Genomic DNA, 18,536 nt, shown 5'->3' with positions numbered 1-18,536 from the left:
CTTTGCCCACAAACTGACCTCTCGATTCTGTCGATGCAATTCATATCGGGCGATTTTGGTGGCCAGGTCATTCACTCCAACTGTCCAGAATGTTCTTCAAACCAATCGCGAAAAACTGTGGCCCGGTGACATGGCGCATTGTCATCCATAAAAATACCTGCGACGTATTCTGGAAACTCCGCAACAGCTAGAACTTAAAACACCTGCGTGATTAATTTCATTACAAAATTAGTCATGTAGACTTCTGTTTCCGCAATGGTTCAAATGGCTCTGAGTACTATGGGACTTAACATCTGTCATCAGTCCCCTACACTTAGAACTACTTAAACCTAACTCACCTGAGGACATCACACACATCCATGCCAGAGGCAGGATTCGAACCTGCGACCGTAGCGGTCACGCTGTTCCAGACTAAAGCGCCTAGAACCGCTCGGCCACTCCGGCCGGCAATGTTAATTATCATGTCTTTACAAGTCTGCAGCTACTATTATGTCGAAGTTTAAACTTACACATACATGCCGCTTTTTTACGCAATGAAACTCAGTGGCAGATTTCGACTTAAGAGCATCTCTTCGAATTAGTATTAATCGAAAAGTGGTACCTGACCTTTAGTAAAAAGCCAAATAAGTGATATTCGTTGACATTCTGTGTTTTTATGGTTAACGATTTATTAAAATGGTAACGAAGCCAAGTCGTCTCACCACTATGCCCAATCCAGCAATGCTGAAGTTCGTCGTTTAGGTGGCAACGAACAGCGATGCTCCAATAAGGAACTGCCCCGTCTTGTTGGAGGATGCAGTTCTCGGGAACCGCAGTCGGATTTCGAAACAACCACAACCGTAACATAACAAGGTAAAAGGTACTCGACACAGTCTTCTCACAGAAGAAAAACGGCCCTCACAGTTTCGCCTGTGACACTCCACAGAAGACATTAACCTTCGGCGAATCTCTTTCATGCGGCACAATTTTATGAGGATTTTCAATGCGACACACTCTCACATTGTGGCAATTAACCTTTCCACATATACTGATGAGCTAAAACATTATGACCCCTGCATAATAGCTTGTTTGTCCGTCTTTGGGACGAAACACGTCACTAATTCTGCGAATCAGGGATACGATAGCTTTTTGATAGGTTTATAGGGATATGTGGCATTAGATTTCTGCCCACAGCTCATGCGAATCGCGTAAATAACGGGCCGCTCATTCGAGTATGCGGTGATTCCACCCGATAGCGACCCAGTCAGGTTCCATAGGATTTACATCAGACGAATTTGGTCGTAGACATCAGCATGAGGTCCCACAGTATTCCCCAAACCAATGTAGCACGGTTCTGGCTCCGAGACACGGAAAATTATATTGCTGAAAGACAACATCGCCATCGGGGAAGACATCAACTATGAAGGGATGCAGGTAGTTCGCAGCTGTCAGCGTGTCTTCGATTACTACCACAGGTCTCAAGCAAGCGCAAGAGTGTCTCCCACAGCATAATAATGCTCCAACCACCCTTTGTCTTGTGGCGATGCATGTTTCGAGCCACAGTTTACCTCAATGACGGCGTCTCTGGAAACGACCATCGACTTAGTGCAGCAAAAATGTGATTCATCCGAAGAGAGGACACGTTTCCATTGATCGATAGCCGAAACCCGATGGTCCTGTGCCCGCTGCAGTCGTAACTGACAATCTCGTTGGGTCAACATGTGAACACTTAGGAGTGGTCTGCTGCGGAGCTCCATGTTCAAAAAGTGGTCTAAATGGCTCTGAGCACTGTGGGACTTAACTGCTGAGGTCATCAGTCCCCTAGAATGTAGAACAACGTAAACCGAACTAACCTAAGGACATCACACGCATCCATGCCCAAGACAGGATTCGAACCTGTGACCGTAGCGGTTGCGCGGTTACAGACTGTATCACCTAGAACCACTCGGCCACACCGCCCGGCCACTCCATGTTCAACATTGTACGTTGAACACTTGTGCGTGTAGCATCATTGTGGGTAGGGATGCAACAGATCACCATCTATTCTACTTTACAGAGCAGACAAGCCTCCGAATACCACTTTCTGTGAAGACGCATGGAAGTCCAATCATTTAGCTCCTACTGGTAGTTTCACTGTCCTAACTCTTTCTGCAGATGCTCACGTCAGTAGCACGTGCTCGTTTGACCAGTTTCGCTGTTTTCGAGGTACTGGTTCATTGGCTCTAAGAAACTACCCTAAGTCAAGACGACCGCGTTGGCCGAGCGGTTCTAGGCGCTACAGTCTGGAACCGCGCGACCGCTACGGTCGCAGGTTCGAATCCTGCCTCGGGTTTGGATGTGTGTGATGTCCTTAGGTTAGTTAGGTTTAAGTAGTTCTAAGTTTTAGGGGACTGATGACCTCAGCAGTTAAGTCCCAAAGTGCTCAGGGCCAACTCTAAGTCAAAGTCGCTTATCTCAGTGGATTTGCCTATTTGCAGCCCATATCTTCGCTAGGGCGATCCCCTTTCCGTGTCTGCTTCATTTACATACCTTCTTTGCCGCATCACGTGCCCGCAACGCCGCAAGGCGCCATCCAACGACGCGGTGGGCAATCGTCATAATGTTTTGTCTCATCAGTGTGAATGGAAGGTCGCAATAGATAAACATTGAACAATATATGTACATTATAAATGATATATGTAATTTATGCACGTTATGTATACAGGGTTTCCCGAAACTATTTGTTCAAATTAATACAAGAGGTAGAGAACATAAAAAGCATATACTTCGATACGGAACATTTGGCCTCTGAAAGTCGACTTGTAATGTCAGGGAAAATTATGTTTTTGGTTCTGACGTAAGCTGCTGTGTCGGAGTCGCTGACTGGGAGTGCACACTGACATACAAAACTGCTCTATGCACAGATGAGGTCTGCTTGGGAACACACCGATTCATTCGCAAGTATCACAACCTTGTGACAACAACGGTGACTTCCTTGTGAACACAGCGATTCAGTCGCAACCATTACCGCTTTGTGACAACAACAGTAAACATGGAGCGGTTTACATATGCTGAAATTGCTGACATGCATCTGGTATACGGGTCTGAGAACTAAAATGGACGAGATACAGTGAGAGAGTGTCGACAGCGCTTTCCCGAGCGACGGGTACCACAACACCAAACACACAGACGTCTGCAGCGCGTGCCACGTGAAACAGGTATTTCTCGTGCAAGTATGTCTGATACAAATTGGGATCGAACAGTGCGAACTCCCGAAACGAAATACAAGATTCTGTGACATGATTAAGACATTCCATCTACAAGTACACGACGTATTGCACACATCCTTGGCGTCAGACATATCCTTGTGTGGAACGTATTACATAATCAGCAACTTCATCCTGCAGCACCATCTGAAGATTTCTCCAACGCATGCAGACAGCTCTGTACCCCTGACTTTGCACGAGGTTCTGTGCACCGACGGCCCTTTGTTTACTCGTGAAGGTTTTTTCAGTATCCATAATTCGCATGTTTTGGAACATGTGAATGCACAAGGTACTCGATCTCGTACTCATCTACAGCGATTTGGTGTTAATATGTGGGCTGGTATTCTTGGCGATAGGTTGACTGGACCATGCATACTACCATTCCGCTTCAAAGGATGGAGATATCACCGCGCTTCTGCTACGGTCGCAGGTTCGAATCCTGCCTCGGGCATGGATGTGTGTGATGTCTTTAGGTTAGTTAGGTTTAAGTAGCTCTAAGTCTAGGGGACTGATGACGTCAGATGTTAAGTCCCATAGTGCTCAGAGCCATTTTTTTTTCACATCTTCCTGAAACGTGTGTTGCCACAGCTGCTGGTGGATGTACCTTTGAATGTTAGACAATAGACGTACTTGAGGCACGATGGGGCGCCAACCAATTTGAGCATTGCTGTGAGGAATCGTCTGAGAGCCACGTTCAGGAATCGATGGATAGGCCGAGATGACCCTGTGGCCTCGTCTCCCAGGTCACCTGACCTTACGTGTCTCGATTTCTTCCTCTGGGGGTATATGAAACAACTATTACATGAAACCGTTCTGGAATCACAAAAGGACCTCGTCGCTAGAGTTTACATCGCTGCTGGTACATTTTGGACATGCCAGAAATCTTTCAACGGACGCGAGATTTAGTGGCCCGACGATGGACAGCGTGTATAAAGGCCAATGGTCGTGCATTCGAGTAGTTCCTTAGTAGAACTGCTGTAATTAGAATGCTAAACTACCTTCTGTGTAAATCGTCCCTAGTATCAGAAATTGCCACCAGGGACCATATAAAAAATATATATGGAAAGACCGCGCGCAGAATCGCGGTTTGGGTGGGAGGGTCTTAGTACTGCGTTCATACTTGACCTAGGAACATTGAGTAAACAGTTCTCGGTTTAGCCCTGAGCAGCGGCCATTTGTATAGTCATTCCAATATCTCTCTTACTGTAGCAATATTACAGTATATTTAGCACCGTTTGAACAACGAAACGGGGCTAGCGCCCAAATTGTGAGAATCGATTGATTCTGTTTACAAAATATTTTAGCCGAGTTAAAATTTATCCTAACCTAATGGCGCCATTTGTATGTGCAGCGTTCGGATTTTACGTGCAAAAAGTCACCCTTAAAATACTCTGGGCTGGAGCGAGACTGGCTGTTCAAATTTGGTCCACCGGTGTATCGGACATTGGTCTACGATAAGTTTTAACAGTTTGAAAACATCTTTCTTTATTTGGATATAACGTGCAAAACACAAGTTTTTGTGGGAGTCTTTGAGGCACCACTTCTAAAATTTAGATTCGTACGAATCGCTTCAAACTTCGCATGAAGGTAGATAAATGGATAAAGTCAAAACGACTTTTTTTCGTCGAATAATCTTCATTTGTTGTCAAGATACGATGGTTTAAAGTCGAGTTCAATCTAGCACTTAAAATTCGTTCTTACGTGAACTGAATGAGCGCAAAGGGTACGAAATGAGTCAGATAAACGAAATATGCATTCTTACGATAGAATTGAAAACTCGTTTTCGAAAATCCAGCTTAGTTCGAATTTAACGTCCAAAAATTACGATTTTTGTGAGTATTTCAAACTTGTGCGAATCGCTTCACATTTTGTAAGAAGGTAGACTTATAAACGCAATTAATGGTCGTCCTCTTTTGAAAAAACTTAATCCGTTGCCACGATATAGCGGTCTATATCTGCACGTAAAATTCACGTAAAGTACCGTTACCGCGCGGGATTAGTCGAGCGGTCTATGGCGCTGCGGTCATGGAGTGAGCGGCTGGTCCCGGCAGAGGTTCGAGTCCTCGCTCGGGCATGGGTGTGTGTGTTTGTTCTTAGGATAATTTAGGTAGTGTGTAAGCTTACGGACTGATTACCTTAGCAGTTAAGTCCCTTAAGATTTCACATACATTTCAACATTCCGTTTTACGCGAATGGCACGTGCTGAGACGGTGATACAGATGACGATAAAAAATATTCTTACGGTAACTATAAGCAGCATTTGCAAAAATCTTTCATTGTTTGGGTTTTTACTTGCGAAAAATCACGCGTTTGTACATGAAACTGTGTTTCGTAGAAATGCGTTGCATTTTAAGCGTTGCACTAGGATATAATTTAAAACACTTGTTATTAGAGTTGATTATCGTTTCGTTGTTTATACGTTACAGATTTTAATTCTCAGTGGCTTAAAACTATCCAGAAACCTTTGGACGCGCAAAGCAATGAATGTACCAAATGGGAATTTCCCCAGCCCTGTATAAAATGATATACTGCTTGATCAAGCATTTAAAGATTTGTCAGTGATCATGTAGAAAATTATGTTAACGCGAAAACTGCTATAAAAATTACTATCCGAAAAAATATTACCTTATTTCTAATCAATACAAAATGTTTTACTACGTTATCCTCAGAAAATATGCTGTCTTGTAGAAAATTTATTTCCGGACAAACATTTCGCGCCAAAATTATTCACGTCACTTTTTCTAGATGCGGTTTCTTAATTTTTAGTTTTTGTTATTGCATACCTTAAATAAACAATGACAAGAATTTTAAGATAAGAGATGATAGCAGAATGTATGCTTTTCAGTAGTTTATTATTTGTAGAGGGGAATCGTTCAGTGTTCATGCAGTGCATGACTCATTACACAGCCACCTCCTTTCTTGTTTTGTTTCAGATGAAACGTTTTATTTACAAAATAATTCGGGAAATTTTCAAATATTTCGAAACGATGCTCTCTCTCTCTCTCTCTCTCTCTCTCTCTCGACTGATAAGTAAATTAAATTTAACCACAGATCGTTTTGGTTCCCAAAAATCTGGGCATATTTTGATCTAGCAGTTAATTGGTCAAAGGATTATTTCCTTAACTAGTAAAACGCTCAAGTGAATCGTCAGTTAGTCAAATTAACTGAACTGTCTTAGGATGCTTCTTCCTCCTGGTCGTCAAATCATTGGATGTCATAGAACCAGCCAATCCTAGTTGGTTGCACTTCGTCATTCACTATAAAGATACTTGCGCGTTTTGTAATGACTGATTGTAACTTCGTCTGTGTGTTATTTCTTACTACTTCATCGCGTGGTTGATGACATGGTTCTTGTGGGCTACTCTGCAACTACTTTCAAGAAGCACAATAATGTATATTCTCATGCAGCTGTTAAATTAAGCGAAAGCCTGTTGCATTCCAGAGGCCATTTGGGAAGTAACTTTTTTAACATTATATGGACACGGAGAGATTCCCACGATTTCCTTTTACGAAGCGTGTACTACACATGAACGATGTGATCACGTCTTTTTTTTTTTTTTTTTTTTTGTACAATCATTCATTTTTGTTCGCATCGTAAGTTTATTATTATCATAAACTTCGCACAGTATTTAATATTTCGTTCGGTATCGTATTCACGATTGCTGTTATTTTGTGCACAGCATCAAATATTTAAAGTTATTTTGATATGTTTGTGTATAGATTCTCAAACGTATATCACTAAAACGTGTGCAACTATAAAACATAAAAATTTAAAAATAAATTAAACATAATTTTTAAAAAATTAAAAAAATAAAACATAATACCAACATAATAATAAAAATATAAAAACATTAAAAAGTAAAAAGGTAAAACAAAAACCTCCCATGGGTATGTGACCTTGACGTGATGCTCAGGCTTGTGTGCTTTGAGGACACATTAGGCTATAGTGGTCAGGTTCAACCATACCAGGGAGATAACCGTAGAGCTGTGAGACTAATGATGCCCAACTTAAGTAACATGACTCGATAGACAATGAAAAAACCTATTCCGGATCATTCGTCAACCGAGTCAGTAAAAACCTACATCAATTGGCAAGCTATAGTGGCCTACAATTATCCACATAAGGAAATTGCCGAAAGGTAATTTCAAGGGGAAACAGATTACGTGAATTGAAGGCTTTCTGAACTGTATACCAGCACGTCGGATAGAACAAACAAAGGTATAGTAAGGGATAGAAATTACAGAATAGAAATGAAATTACCAAGACAGAAGAATTAAGAATATAAAACACACAAGCACATCCACACTGAGAAACACGAATGCTAACTGACAGCTAGCATAGTTCGTACACAACGCACCCACATTCCTAAGTTCCGGCTGAGCAAACTACCTATAAAATCGAACTATTACAGAAACTCCACCACTCCCTATACGGAACAAAATATTCAGCATGTTTATTAAGATCTGAAGTTGCAAAAGAATTACAATACTGGCCACTAAAATTGCTGCACCACGAAGATGACGTGCTACAGACGAGTAATTTAACCAACAGCAAGAAAATGCTGTGATATGCAAATGATTAGCTTTTCAGAGCATTCACACAAGGTTGGAGCCGGTGGCGACACCTACAACGTGCTGACATGAGGAAAGTTTCCAACCGATTTCTCATACACAAACAGCACTTGACCGGCGTTGCCTGGTGAAACGTTGTTGTGATGCCTCGTGCAAGGAGGAGAAATGCTTACCATTGCGTTTCCAACTTTGATAAAGGTCGGATTGTAGCCTATGGCGATTGCTGTTTATCGTATCGCGACATTGCTGCTCGCGTCGGTCGAGATCCAATGACTGTTAGCAGAATATGGAATCGGTGGGTTCAGGAGGGTAATACGGAACGCCGTGCTGGATCCCAACGGCCTCGTATCACTAGCAGTCGAGATGACAGAAATCTAATCCGCATGGCTGTAACAGATCGTACAGAAACGTCTCGATCCCTGAGTCAACAGATGGGGACGTTTGCAAGACAACAACCATCTGCACGAACAGTTCGTCGACGTTTGCAGCAGCATGGACTATCAGCTCGGAGACCACGGCTGTGGTTACCCTTGACGCTGCATCACAGACAGGAGCGCCTGCGATGGTGTACTCAACGATGAACCTGGGTGAACCCATTGCCAAACGTCATTTTTTCGGATGAATCCAGGTTCTGTTTACAACATCATGAACGTCACATCCGTGTTTGGCGACATCGCGGTGAAAGCACATTGAAAGCGTGTCTTCGTCATCGCCATACTGACGTATCACCAGGCGTGATGGTATGGGGTGCCATTGGTTACACGTCTCGGTCACCTCTTGTTCGCATTGACAGCACTTTGAACAGTGGACGTTACATTTCATATGTGTTACGACCCGTGGCTCTACCCTTCATTCGATCCCAGCGAAACCTTACATTTCAGCAGGATAATGCACGACCGCATGTTGCAGGTCTTTTAGGGGCCTTTCTGGATACAGGAAATGTTCGACTGCTGCCCTGGCCAGAACATTCTGCAGATATCTCACCAATTGAAAACGTCTGGTCAATGGTGGCCGAGCAACTGGCTCGTCACAATACGCCAGTCACTACTCTTGATGAACTGTGGTATCGTGTTGAAGCTGCATGGGCAGCTCTACCTGTGTACGCCATCCAAGCTCTGTTTGACTCAATGCCCAGGCGTATCAAGGCCGTTATTACGGCCAGAGGTGGTTGTTCTGGGTACAGATTTCTTAGGATCTACGCAATCAAACTGCGTGAGAAAACACGGTCCGACGAGCGACCTCACTCACCAAAATCACAGGAACGAGTGATAAGCATTCTCGCAAAATCGGGTTCCACACAGGACGCGGAAGTGCTCAGAGAAAACACTTTCCGCACCCTGCCAACTTAAGCACAGTTGCTCTTCGACCAGAACTAACCAAAACTCGTTGCCTCACTCTAATCCCGTGCCGGCCGCGGTGGCCGAGCGGTTCTAGGCGCTTCATTAGGAACCACGCGACTACTACGGTCGCAGGTTCGAATCCTGCCTCGGGCATGGATGTTAGTGATGTCCTTAGGTTGGTTAGGTTTAAGTAGTTCTAAGTTCTAGGGGACTGATGACCTCAGATGTTATGTCCCATAGTGCTCAGAGCCATTTGAACCATTTTTTTCTAATCCCGTACAAGAGTTGACTAAACTGCCAGAGAGCAAAGGAGAATTTTACCGGCTACCAAACATTATGAAAACCCACTATAGAGACGTATTCACTTACTCTGTCATTCAAAGACGGGACGAATGAGAAAGAAGATAGAAGAACAATATCAAATAATCATAATAAAGTGTGCGGCAGCTAGAAGGAACACAGATCCTTAATTTATGCGCACAAACGAGTTACAGAACAAACATGTATTCAGAGAATATAAAATTTTGTGGCTGATTATGACATATTCAGCTGCTGGCTCTTTCTCCGGTACTAAAGACATTGAAAATGAAGCGAAATTTTTGTTAAATATTGAGAGAGAGAGAGCGGTTGAAAAAGTGTCACATACTCCTCCTGGAGGAACTAGAAGAAAAATTCCTACAATTGCTGTTGTTGTTGTTGTTGTGGTCTTCAGTCCAGATACTGGTTTGGTGCAGCTCTCCATGCTACTCTATCCTGTGCGAGGTTCTTCATCTCCCACTACCTACTGCAACCTACAACCTTCTGAATCTGTTTAGCGTATTCATATCTTCGTCTCCCTCTGCGATTTTTACCCTCCACGCTGCCCTCCAATGCTAAATTTGTGATCCCTTGATGCGTCAGAACCAACCGATCCCTTCTTCTAGTCAAGTTGTGCCACAAATTTCTCTTCTCTCCAATTCTATTCAATACCTCCTCATTAGTTATGTCATCTACCCATCTAATTTTCAGCATTCTTCTGTAGCACCACATTTCGAAAGCATCTATTCTCTTCTTGTCTAAACTATTTATCGTCCACTTCCATACATGGCTACACTCCATATAAAAACTTTCAGGAACGACTTCCTGATACTTAAATCTATACTCGATGTTAACAAATTTCTCTTCTTCAGAAACCCTTTCCTTGCCATTGCCAGTCTACATTTTATATCCTCTCTACTTCGACCATCATCACTTATTTTGCTCCCCAAATAGCAATACTCATTTACTACTTTAAGAGTCTCATTTCCTAATCTAATTCCCGGAGCATCACCAGATGTAATTCGACTACATTTCATTAATCTCGTTCTGTTTTTGTTGATGTTCGTCTTATATCCTCCTTTCAAGACACTGTCCATTCCGTTCAGCTGCTCTTCCAGGTCCTTTGGTGTCTCTGACAGAACTACAGTGTCATCGGGGAACCTCAACGTTTTTCTTTCTTCTCCGTGGATTTTAAATCCTACTCCAAATTTTTCTTTTGTTTCCTTTACCGCTTGCTCAATATACAGATTGAATAACATCGGGGAGAGGCTACAACCCTGTCTCACTCCCTTCCCAACCACTGCTTCCCTTTCATGCCCCTCTACATCTACATCTACATCTACATCCATACTCCGCAAGCCACCTGACGGTGTGTGGCGGAGGGTACCCTGAGTTATACTCTTATAACTGCCATCTGGTTTCTGTACAAATTGTAAATAGCCTTCCGCTCCCCGTATTTAACCCTTGCCACCTTCAGAATTTGAAAGAGACTATTCCAGTCAACATTGTCAAAGGCTTTCTCTAAGTCTACAAATTCTAGAAACGTAGTTTTGCCTTTCCTTAATCTATTTTCTAAGATACGTCGTAGGATCAGTATTGCCTCCTGCAATTATATGACCGGAAACTAATAAATTTAAAAACTTTGTATGAGACAAGTAATGTTTAGTAATCGGTGTTGTAGGCTGTCTTATTGTTGCAGTTTGTTACCGGCTCTTCCTGCGCCCCCTCGCCCCCCCCCCCCTCCGCCCCCCCTCCCCCATCCGTTCGGTCTGAGGGGGCCTTGCCACGGTTCGCGCGGCTGTCCCCGTTGGAGGTACGAGTCCTATCTCGTGCGTGGGTGTGTGTGTTGTCCTCAGTGTAAGTTAGTTTAAGTTAGATTAAGTAGTATGTAAGCCTAGAGACCGATGACCTCAGCAGTTTGGTCCCATAGAAACTTACCACCTTCTCTTCCTTCCAACCCCCCACCCCCCTCCCACTCCTCTCCCCCAGATGACGTGTTGTCATCCCTACACTTTTAATGTAGCACAATTGTTTACCATTTTAATAGTAACAACATAAAATACATAATTTTAAATTGATGTAATATAACAACTTGTTTACTGTAATACTTAACTTGTAACATTAGCTTAACTTCCAAGAAATTACAGTTCAGAGAAATACAGCATTTCAAAAACATTCGTCTGAAAATTTTAGAAGTGCATGCGACATACAATTAACTCAAGAATAGTCATAGACACTGACATTTGCAACTTCGAAAGCGTCATAATTTACACGAAATAAAATCGTATTGTGTACTCACCATTATCAATATTTCATTTAGCATTGGGATTGTAAATACAGGTCTGCAGACTTTGTCAGTGCGAGCGTTTAAATAAAGCGAATCCTATTTATTTCAGTTGTTCGCTACTACGTTCCGGGAGTCAGCCTTTAGTGTTAGGAGAGGGTCTTTCCCTTTATGTCTCGACTTACTCGCCTCCCTGTGATTTGCCCCTTCAGTGGACTCGGAATACGTATCGGATTTGTTGGTGATAGGAGCTACAGTCAGGCGGTGAAGATGCACGTTCCCCGCCTCGGCAGCGCGGTCAGTGCAGCAGATTGCTGGGTGTAGGAGGCCCGGGTTCGGTTCCCGGCCGAATCGTAGATTTATCGGCTTAGGGGCTGGCTGTTTTGTTGGCTGATTGGGCGCGCCCCAAAAGCCAGTTAAAAAGAATGCTCGATCTCCTGGCTGTACGTTCTTTGAAAGCGATCAGTCCGCAAGCCCAAGGAAGTAGACCAGCCTTCCCACACCAAATGGAAAGTACCCCTGCGTTAAACATAGCTTGTAACTTCTAGAATTCCAGGCCATTCTCCTTTATTCTCCGAAAGTCAGCTGAGAAACTTGGAAATTTGTAGATACAAAAATAAAAACGCTTTCATTTTTTTATCCCTGTCGTAATATAAATGGTTCAAATGGCTCTGTGGTCATCAGTCCCCTTGAACTTAGAACTACTTAAACCTAACTACCCTAAGGGCATCACACACATCCATGCCCGAAGCTGGATTCGAACCTGCGACCGTAGCGGTCGCGTGGTTCCAGACTGTAGCGTCTGTCGTAATATAGATCGACTGCGTAAATGAAGCGTACAACAGAAAACTAGCTAGCGGAAGTTACGTATAGCGTGGCACACGAAACAATCCCAACTTTTTTTCTGTAAAAAATTGTCTGTTTCAGTCGAAATACGTTAATAGAACGTACAACGTGTTAACAATACACTTATTCTGCTTATGACGTGTTCAGTACGACAACCATTACCTCTAGCAACTTCTTCAGCACGACCTCTAACGCTATGAATTGCTCGCTGACACCTATCTTCGATTATTTCGTTGCACGCCTCAGTTATCAGCAGTCGCAGTTCTATCACTGTACGAGGAAGCTTAGAGAAAATCTTTTCTTTTAGAAATTTCCAAAGAAAAAAATCACATGGGTTCAGATCGGAACTGTTTGGGGGCCAATATTGGCCACAAGAGAGACGATTAGGAAATCTGTCTGAAATGTCATTTGCCTTTACAGTTCAAATGGCTCTGAGCACTATGTGACTTAACATCTGAGGTCATCAGTCCCCCTAGAACTTAGAACTACTTAAACCTAACCAACCTAAGGACATTACACACATCCATGCCTAAGGCAGGATTCGAACCTGCTACCGTAGTGGTCGCGCGGTTCCAGACTGAAGCTCCTAGAACCGCTGGGCCACACCGGCCTTTACAGTGTTATGCCAGAAGTGTAGGACAGTATTATCTGTATGTGGTGTAGCTGCATCCTGTATGAACCACAGGGTTTCTAATTGAAATCCTACTTCAAGAAGCTGAGGAACAAAATTATTACGCACCATATTTAGGTAACGTTCACTGCTCACTGCGTCTTCAAAACAAAATGGCCCTGTGATCTCCTCATGATTTCAAAATGTTCAAATGTGTGTGAAATCTTATGGGACTTGACTGCTAAGGTTATCAGTCCCTAAGCTTACACACTACTTAACCTAAATTATCCTAAGGACAAACACACACACACACACACACACACACACACTCGAACCTCCGCCGGAATCAGCCGCACAGTCCATGACTGTTGCGCCGAGACCGCTCGCCTAATTCCGTGCGGCCTCATGATTTGAGATAGCGCCTCATACAGCAATTCTTAGAGTGTGATGCACCTTTTCATGCAGCTCGTTTGGATTCGTGGAAGCCCAAAAGCGTACATTTTGTTTATTAACAACGGCATCAAGGTGAAAATGTCCCTTATCCGAAAATCAAACATTGTTCAATAGTACTCAGTGATTCACAGCCCATTCAGCGAATGTAATTCTTCGACGTTTCTTGGCCGTTGTTGATTTAGACAGCAACGTTATTTTGTACGAATACAACCATCATTAGTTCAAACTGTTAAAATGTGTGTGAATTCCCAATGGACCAAACTGCTGAGGTCATCGGTCCCTAAACTTACACACTACGTATACTAACTTATGCTAAGAGCAGCACATACACCCACGCCCGAGGGAGGACTCGAACCTCCGGCGGGAGGTGCAACGCAATCAGTGACATGACGCCTCAAACCTCGCGGCCACTCCCTAAAGTCTATATATTGTTTTAAATGAGGGCGACCACCGAGTTTTAAAATGTTGACGAAGCTGTCTCTGTGAAAACATCACACTTCTCGTTTCGTTAAAAAGTAGCACACGTGGTTTCGTTAAAAATTAGCACACGCCGTATTCCACAGTCAGTCCCCATTTATCAGCCACCTTGGAACAATAAACAAACAGTGCACTCGGAAATAACAGAACTAACCTCCATGAGATACTCTCTCTTCGTCCAATGTAACTTACAGTAACAACTGATAATATGAAAAAATTAATGCCAAAACTTACGTATGATCATTTCGTGCGCCACTCTGTACTACCGCAGGTTATCTACGATGTAATCTGCGGTCTGTGGCGTGCATGCACGAGTTGTGCTGAAGTGCTGCAAAGCAGACTGAGAGACGAGGTAGGTTTCATTTTTGCAATATTGAAGTGCCTGCGTTATTTTCATAACGATGCGCCGCGGCGACGACAGCCGTTACGAAACACATCAGATGTATTCGCAGTTGCGAATAATGACTACCATCAGCTGTGGAATATAATGACAGCAATGAAAATTTGTGCCAGACAGGGACTCGAACCGAGATTTCCCGCTTATCTCGAGAAAGGGAAAATCCGAGTTAGAATCTTGGTCCGGCACGAATTTTCATTTTCGTCATTCCATTCTACAGCTGATGGTAGTCATTATTCGCAATTGTGAATTCATCTGATGTGTTTTACTTTTGTGTCAGAGCACCGCGGTGAGTGGAACCCCGTTTGCAGTTTCAGAGGAGGAGGGGACGTCTCGCCGCAAGCGGCCGCGACGCAACCGTACCATGTTCACGGCGGCGCAGTTGGCAGCCCTGGAGCGAGTGTTCGAGCGCACGCATTACCCGGACTCATTCGCCCGGGAGCAGCTGGCGCGTCGCGTCAACCTCACCGAGGCGCGCGTGCAGGTGACCATTTCCACACACCTCCTTCGCAAGTAGAAATAAGAGTATTAGATCCTTGCAGAAGTTCGTAGCTCTTTCGCTATGGTAAAAGGTATTGTTTTAGACGAATTATCCATTATTCACACCTCTCTTCCAACGCTGGATAAGTGTCTCTCTTTAAAATATACAAAACAGCTCGTTTTGTGTTGGACATTTTACTAACGCAGCTTAAAAAGGATTTTGATATCAAAGTAGTTCCTTCATATATTGTTGAATAGCTGTTAGGTCGAAAAGCATGATCGCGAGAATATTAAAGATGTGAAGTCACCACACAGCCGAGGTTATGGATAGCTCCTACCATCGTATTAACAGCGTGTAGGCGTTCACTTTGTTGCAAGAGCAGTTGATGCCAACTTCTTGGTCGTTTTACTTGGATAAATTACTACCACAAAACGTCTAAATTAGTAGCAACAGACGTCAACGTATGTCGTTACATTCCTGGTCAGGGACTTGTAGTAAGAAGACTATTTACCATCCCGTTGGGGATGAATTCATTAGAGACTGATCACAAACTTCAGTTGGATAGGGATGGGGAAGGGATAAAAACGAAGTGGTACTGCACTATTGGCCTGCAGAACCCCTTTGAGGTTGTCTGTGTAAGACTTTCTATTTGATCAGACTTCAGAGATGGAGACGTAATGAAATGGTGAGGGTAGTACATTTCCTCGGTCCACGAGAGAAGAAAATGTCCGACCTGGCAGGGAATCGAACCAGGCACCACGCGATCTGGAGGCAGCTACACTGCTCACTTTTTTTCTTTCTTAGTCGTTTTTCTGCTACGGTCCTGTGTTGTTCTTATCAGCATGACAATGGATCCAGCCATAAATCAGCATGCCTGAGACAATGATTTGTGGACAATAGCATTTCTGGAATGGACTGGCCTACCCAAAGGTCCGACCGGAACCCAATGGAACACCTTTAGGACGACATAGAACGTCGACTTAGCTCCAGGTCTCAGCGTCAAGCATCACTACCTTCTCTGGTTTCATCTCTTGAGGAATAATGGACTGCCACTTCTCCACAGACATTTATAGACACCTCATTGCAAGTGTCCCCAGCAGAGTTGAAGCCATCATACAGGTGAAGGGTGGACACACCCCAAATTAACGTCCACTAATAGGTGTCGGAATACTTTTGACGACATAAGGTGTATCAAAGTGTTTGAGTGTTACAACTCAAATCTCCACTGCCTTGTTGGCAGTTGCGAATCGCTCGTATGAAAGCGGTCATCTATGATATGACAGAATCTGTCGATTTCCGTCATAAGTGGTACAAATATTTTACCTACTCTGGTGCTTCCGTTCCACAACTGAATTTAAAAAAATTATAGGTCGGGAGCATTCGTTGTTTTCCACTTGACACCATCTCCTCTTCAAGCTCACAAATAATATCAGACTTGCTTCAAACCCAGAAAATATAAGGGGCTGTCAAATGAAAACGAGACAAATGGAAAAACGTATCTAAACTGTTCATTACTTCAAAAGTATTCGCTATCACTGTTAATACATTTACCCTATAGTGAGACAAGGCTGACAATACCTTCTTAAAAATTTGCTTGCGGAACCATGATTGTACTCAGGCGAGCACCTTTGAGTGCTAAGTAAGCCGAAGGCAACGAACAGCCTTCTTCAGGCTTCTAAATATATGGATATCGCATAGGGAGAGATCAAGACTGTGTGTTTGGAGGACGTGTAAGGGGTTCCCAGCTGAACCTCTGCGGCGTGGTCGAGAGTGAGCCCGCCCACATTCTAGGTATTATTTATTAAGTTAGTACTAGGCTGTGTGAACGAATAACGGATAACAGTTGTTGCACCACGCGAAAAACAGTTGTGCAGAAGAATAAATTCGAGTTGGAGGACGATCGGAGGCGGGAATGCGGTGATCCTACTAGCGAACGTCAAATGCATGTCTTCCACATTTCAGAGGGGTGAACATAGAGCTCCTTGTAATTACTTATCATTACTTACCAATTTACTGCAGAAGAATTTGAAAACGTTGTCTTAAGCTCTCGCCACATCTTGACAGCGACTCCACACATAGCACTGTACTCTATGATTTAGGTCACTTTACAGCTTCAGCTACTCATTACTTTCAGGTACTGTTTCTTGATAATGGTATTTCTGAAATGTTTCACTGATGTACATCACAACAACAAAAGATAACAAACAGGGTAAATTGTTCCACCAGGCACAAACTGCATTGGCAAAACATGTATAAAAATAATTTACGATCGAAATTCCAGCATATCATGCTTGTAGTCTCTTGAAAAGTATAATGAAATAATAATACAATCAGTCAACAAGAAAAATAATTCACTAGCATAAATCATATGGACATGTGATGTGAAAGCAGTATGCATGCAATAGCAATAACTGCAGCAAACATGCCCTAAAAAGTGATAATGCCTGGAGACCAGCAAACAAGTTAACATGCGAAAAAGCCGCATGAAAAGAGAGACGATGGACACCATTATGCATCCATGCTGTGTTACTTAATTTCCAAGAGGAATCTGGGCCTCTCTCGCCAACCTACATTGCTGGAAAAAAAATTGTACACACTTTTAGAGGTTTCCAATTCACTCAAGATTTATTGTTGCAACAGTGCATATGGAGTTCATGAAACGATTACATTTACTTGTCAGGTATCGATCCATGCTGAAATTGTTGTGTTGGCAGAAGAGCCAACACCGTGTTACTAGTGGAGGCCGAAATGCACGCGTTTTACCTAACGCAGGCTGGAGTGAGGAGGGAAGGACTATACTGACGTGAGGCCTGGAACATGACAAGGAATTAGAATTTAGAAAGCGGACGTAATTAGTTTGATACTTAGCCGGCCGTTGTGGCCGTGCGGTTCTAGGGGCTTCAGTCTCGAGCCGCGTGACCGCTACGGTCGCTGGTTCGAATCCTGCCTCGGGCATGGTTGTGTGTGATGTCCTTAGGTTAGTTAGGTTTAAGTATTTCTAAGTTCTAGGGGACTGATGACCACAGCTGTTAAGTCCCATAGTGCTTAGAGCAATTTGAACCATTTGATACTTAACTTTAATCCATTAGTGATAAACGTCGCTCTTGACGGTACATGATTCACAATATTATCTGTTCAGAATACATTCATTGTAACTGAATATGGCGCCTTGCTAGGTCGTAGCAAATGACGTAGCTGAAGGCTATGCTAAACTGTCGTCTCTGCAAATGAGAGCGTATGTAGTCATAGTCAGTGAACCATCGCTAGCAAAGTCGGCTGTACAACTGAGGCGAGTGCTAGGGAGTCTCTCTAGACTAGACCTGCCGTGTGGCGGCGTTTGGTCTGCAATCACTGATAGTGGCGACACGCGGGTCCGACGTATACTAACGGACCGCGGCCGATTTAAAGGCTACCACCTAGCAATTGTGGTGGCACCATAGAAATATCCATATTAGTACGTGATGTAGCCTCTAGGGCGACGAGGCAAGCCCTTAGCGCCGGCCGGTGTGGCCGAGCGGTTCTAGGCGCTACAGTCTGGAACCGCGCGACCGCTAC

The 18,536-nt window shown here is 43.5% G+C and overlaps 1 protein-coding gene and 1 non-coding gene across 2 annotated transcripts in view; one reads left to right on the top strand and one right to left on the bottom strand.

The window, feature by feature from the left end:
- LOC126298708 (paired mesoderm homeobox protein 2-like) overlaps nt 1-18,536 on the top strand; it is a 480,059-nt gene that overhangs the window by 173,978 nt on the left and 287,545 nt on the right. The window contains exon 2 of the mRNA XM_049990134.1: nt 14,812-14,984. Coding sequence (XP_049846091.1) covers nt 14,812-14,984 — 173 coding nt within the window. The remainder of the gene's footprint in view (nt 1-14,811; nt 14,985-18,536) is intronic.
- On the bottom strand, nt 361-444 carry Trnas-gga (transfer RNA serine (anticodon GGA)). The gene is given in 2 exon segments: nt 361-395; nt 405-444. It is a non-coding gene; the product is annotated as a tRNA-Ser (tRNA).

The sequence above is a fragment of the Schistocerca gregaria genome, chromosome X (assembly GCF_023897955.1).
Source record: "Schistocerca gregaria isolate iqSchGreg1 chromosome X, iqSchGreg1.2, whole genome shotgun sequence".
In the NCBI taxonomy this organism is placed as follows: domain Eukaryota; kingdom Metazoa; phylum Arthropoda; class Insecta; order Orthoptera; family Acrididae; genus Schistocerca; species Schistocerca gregaria.
This window is presented reverse-complemented; position numbering and strand designations above follow the sequence as displayed.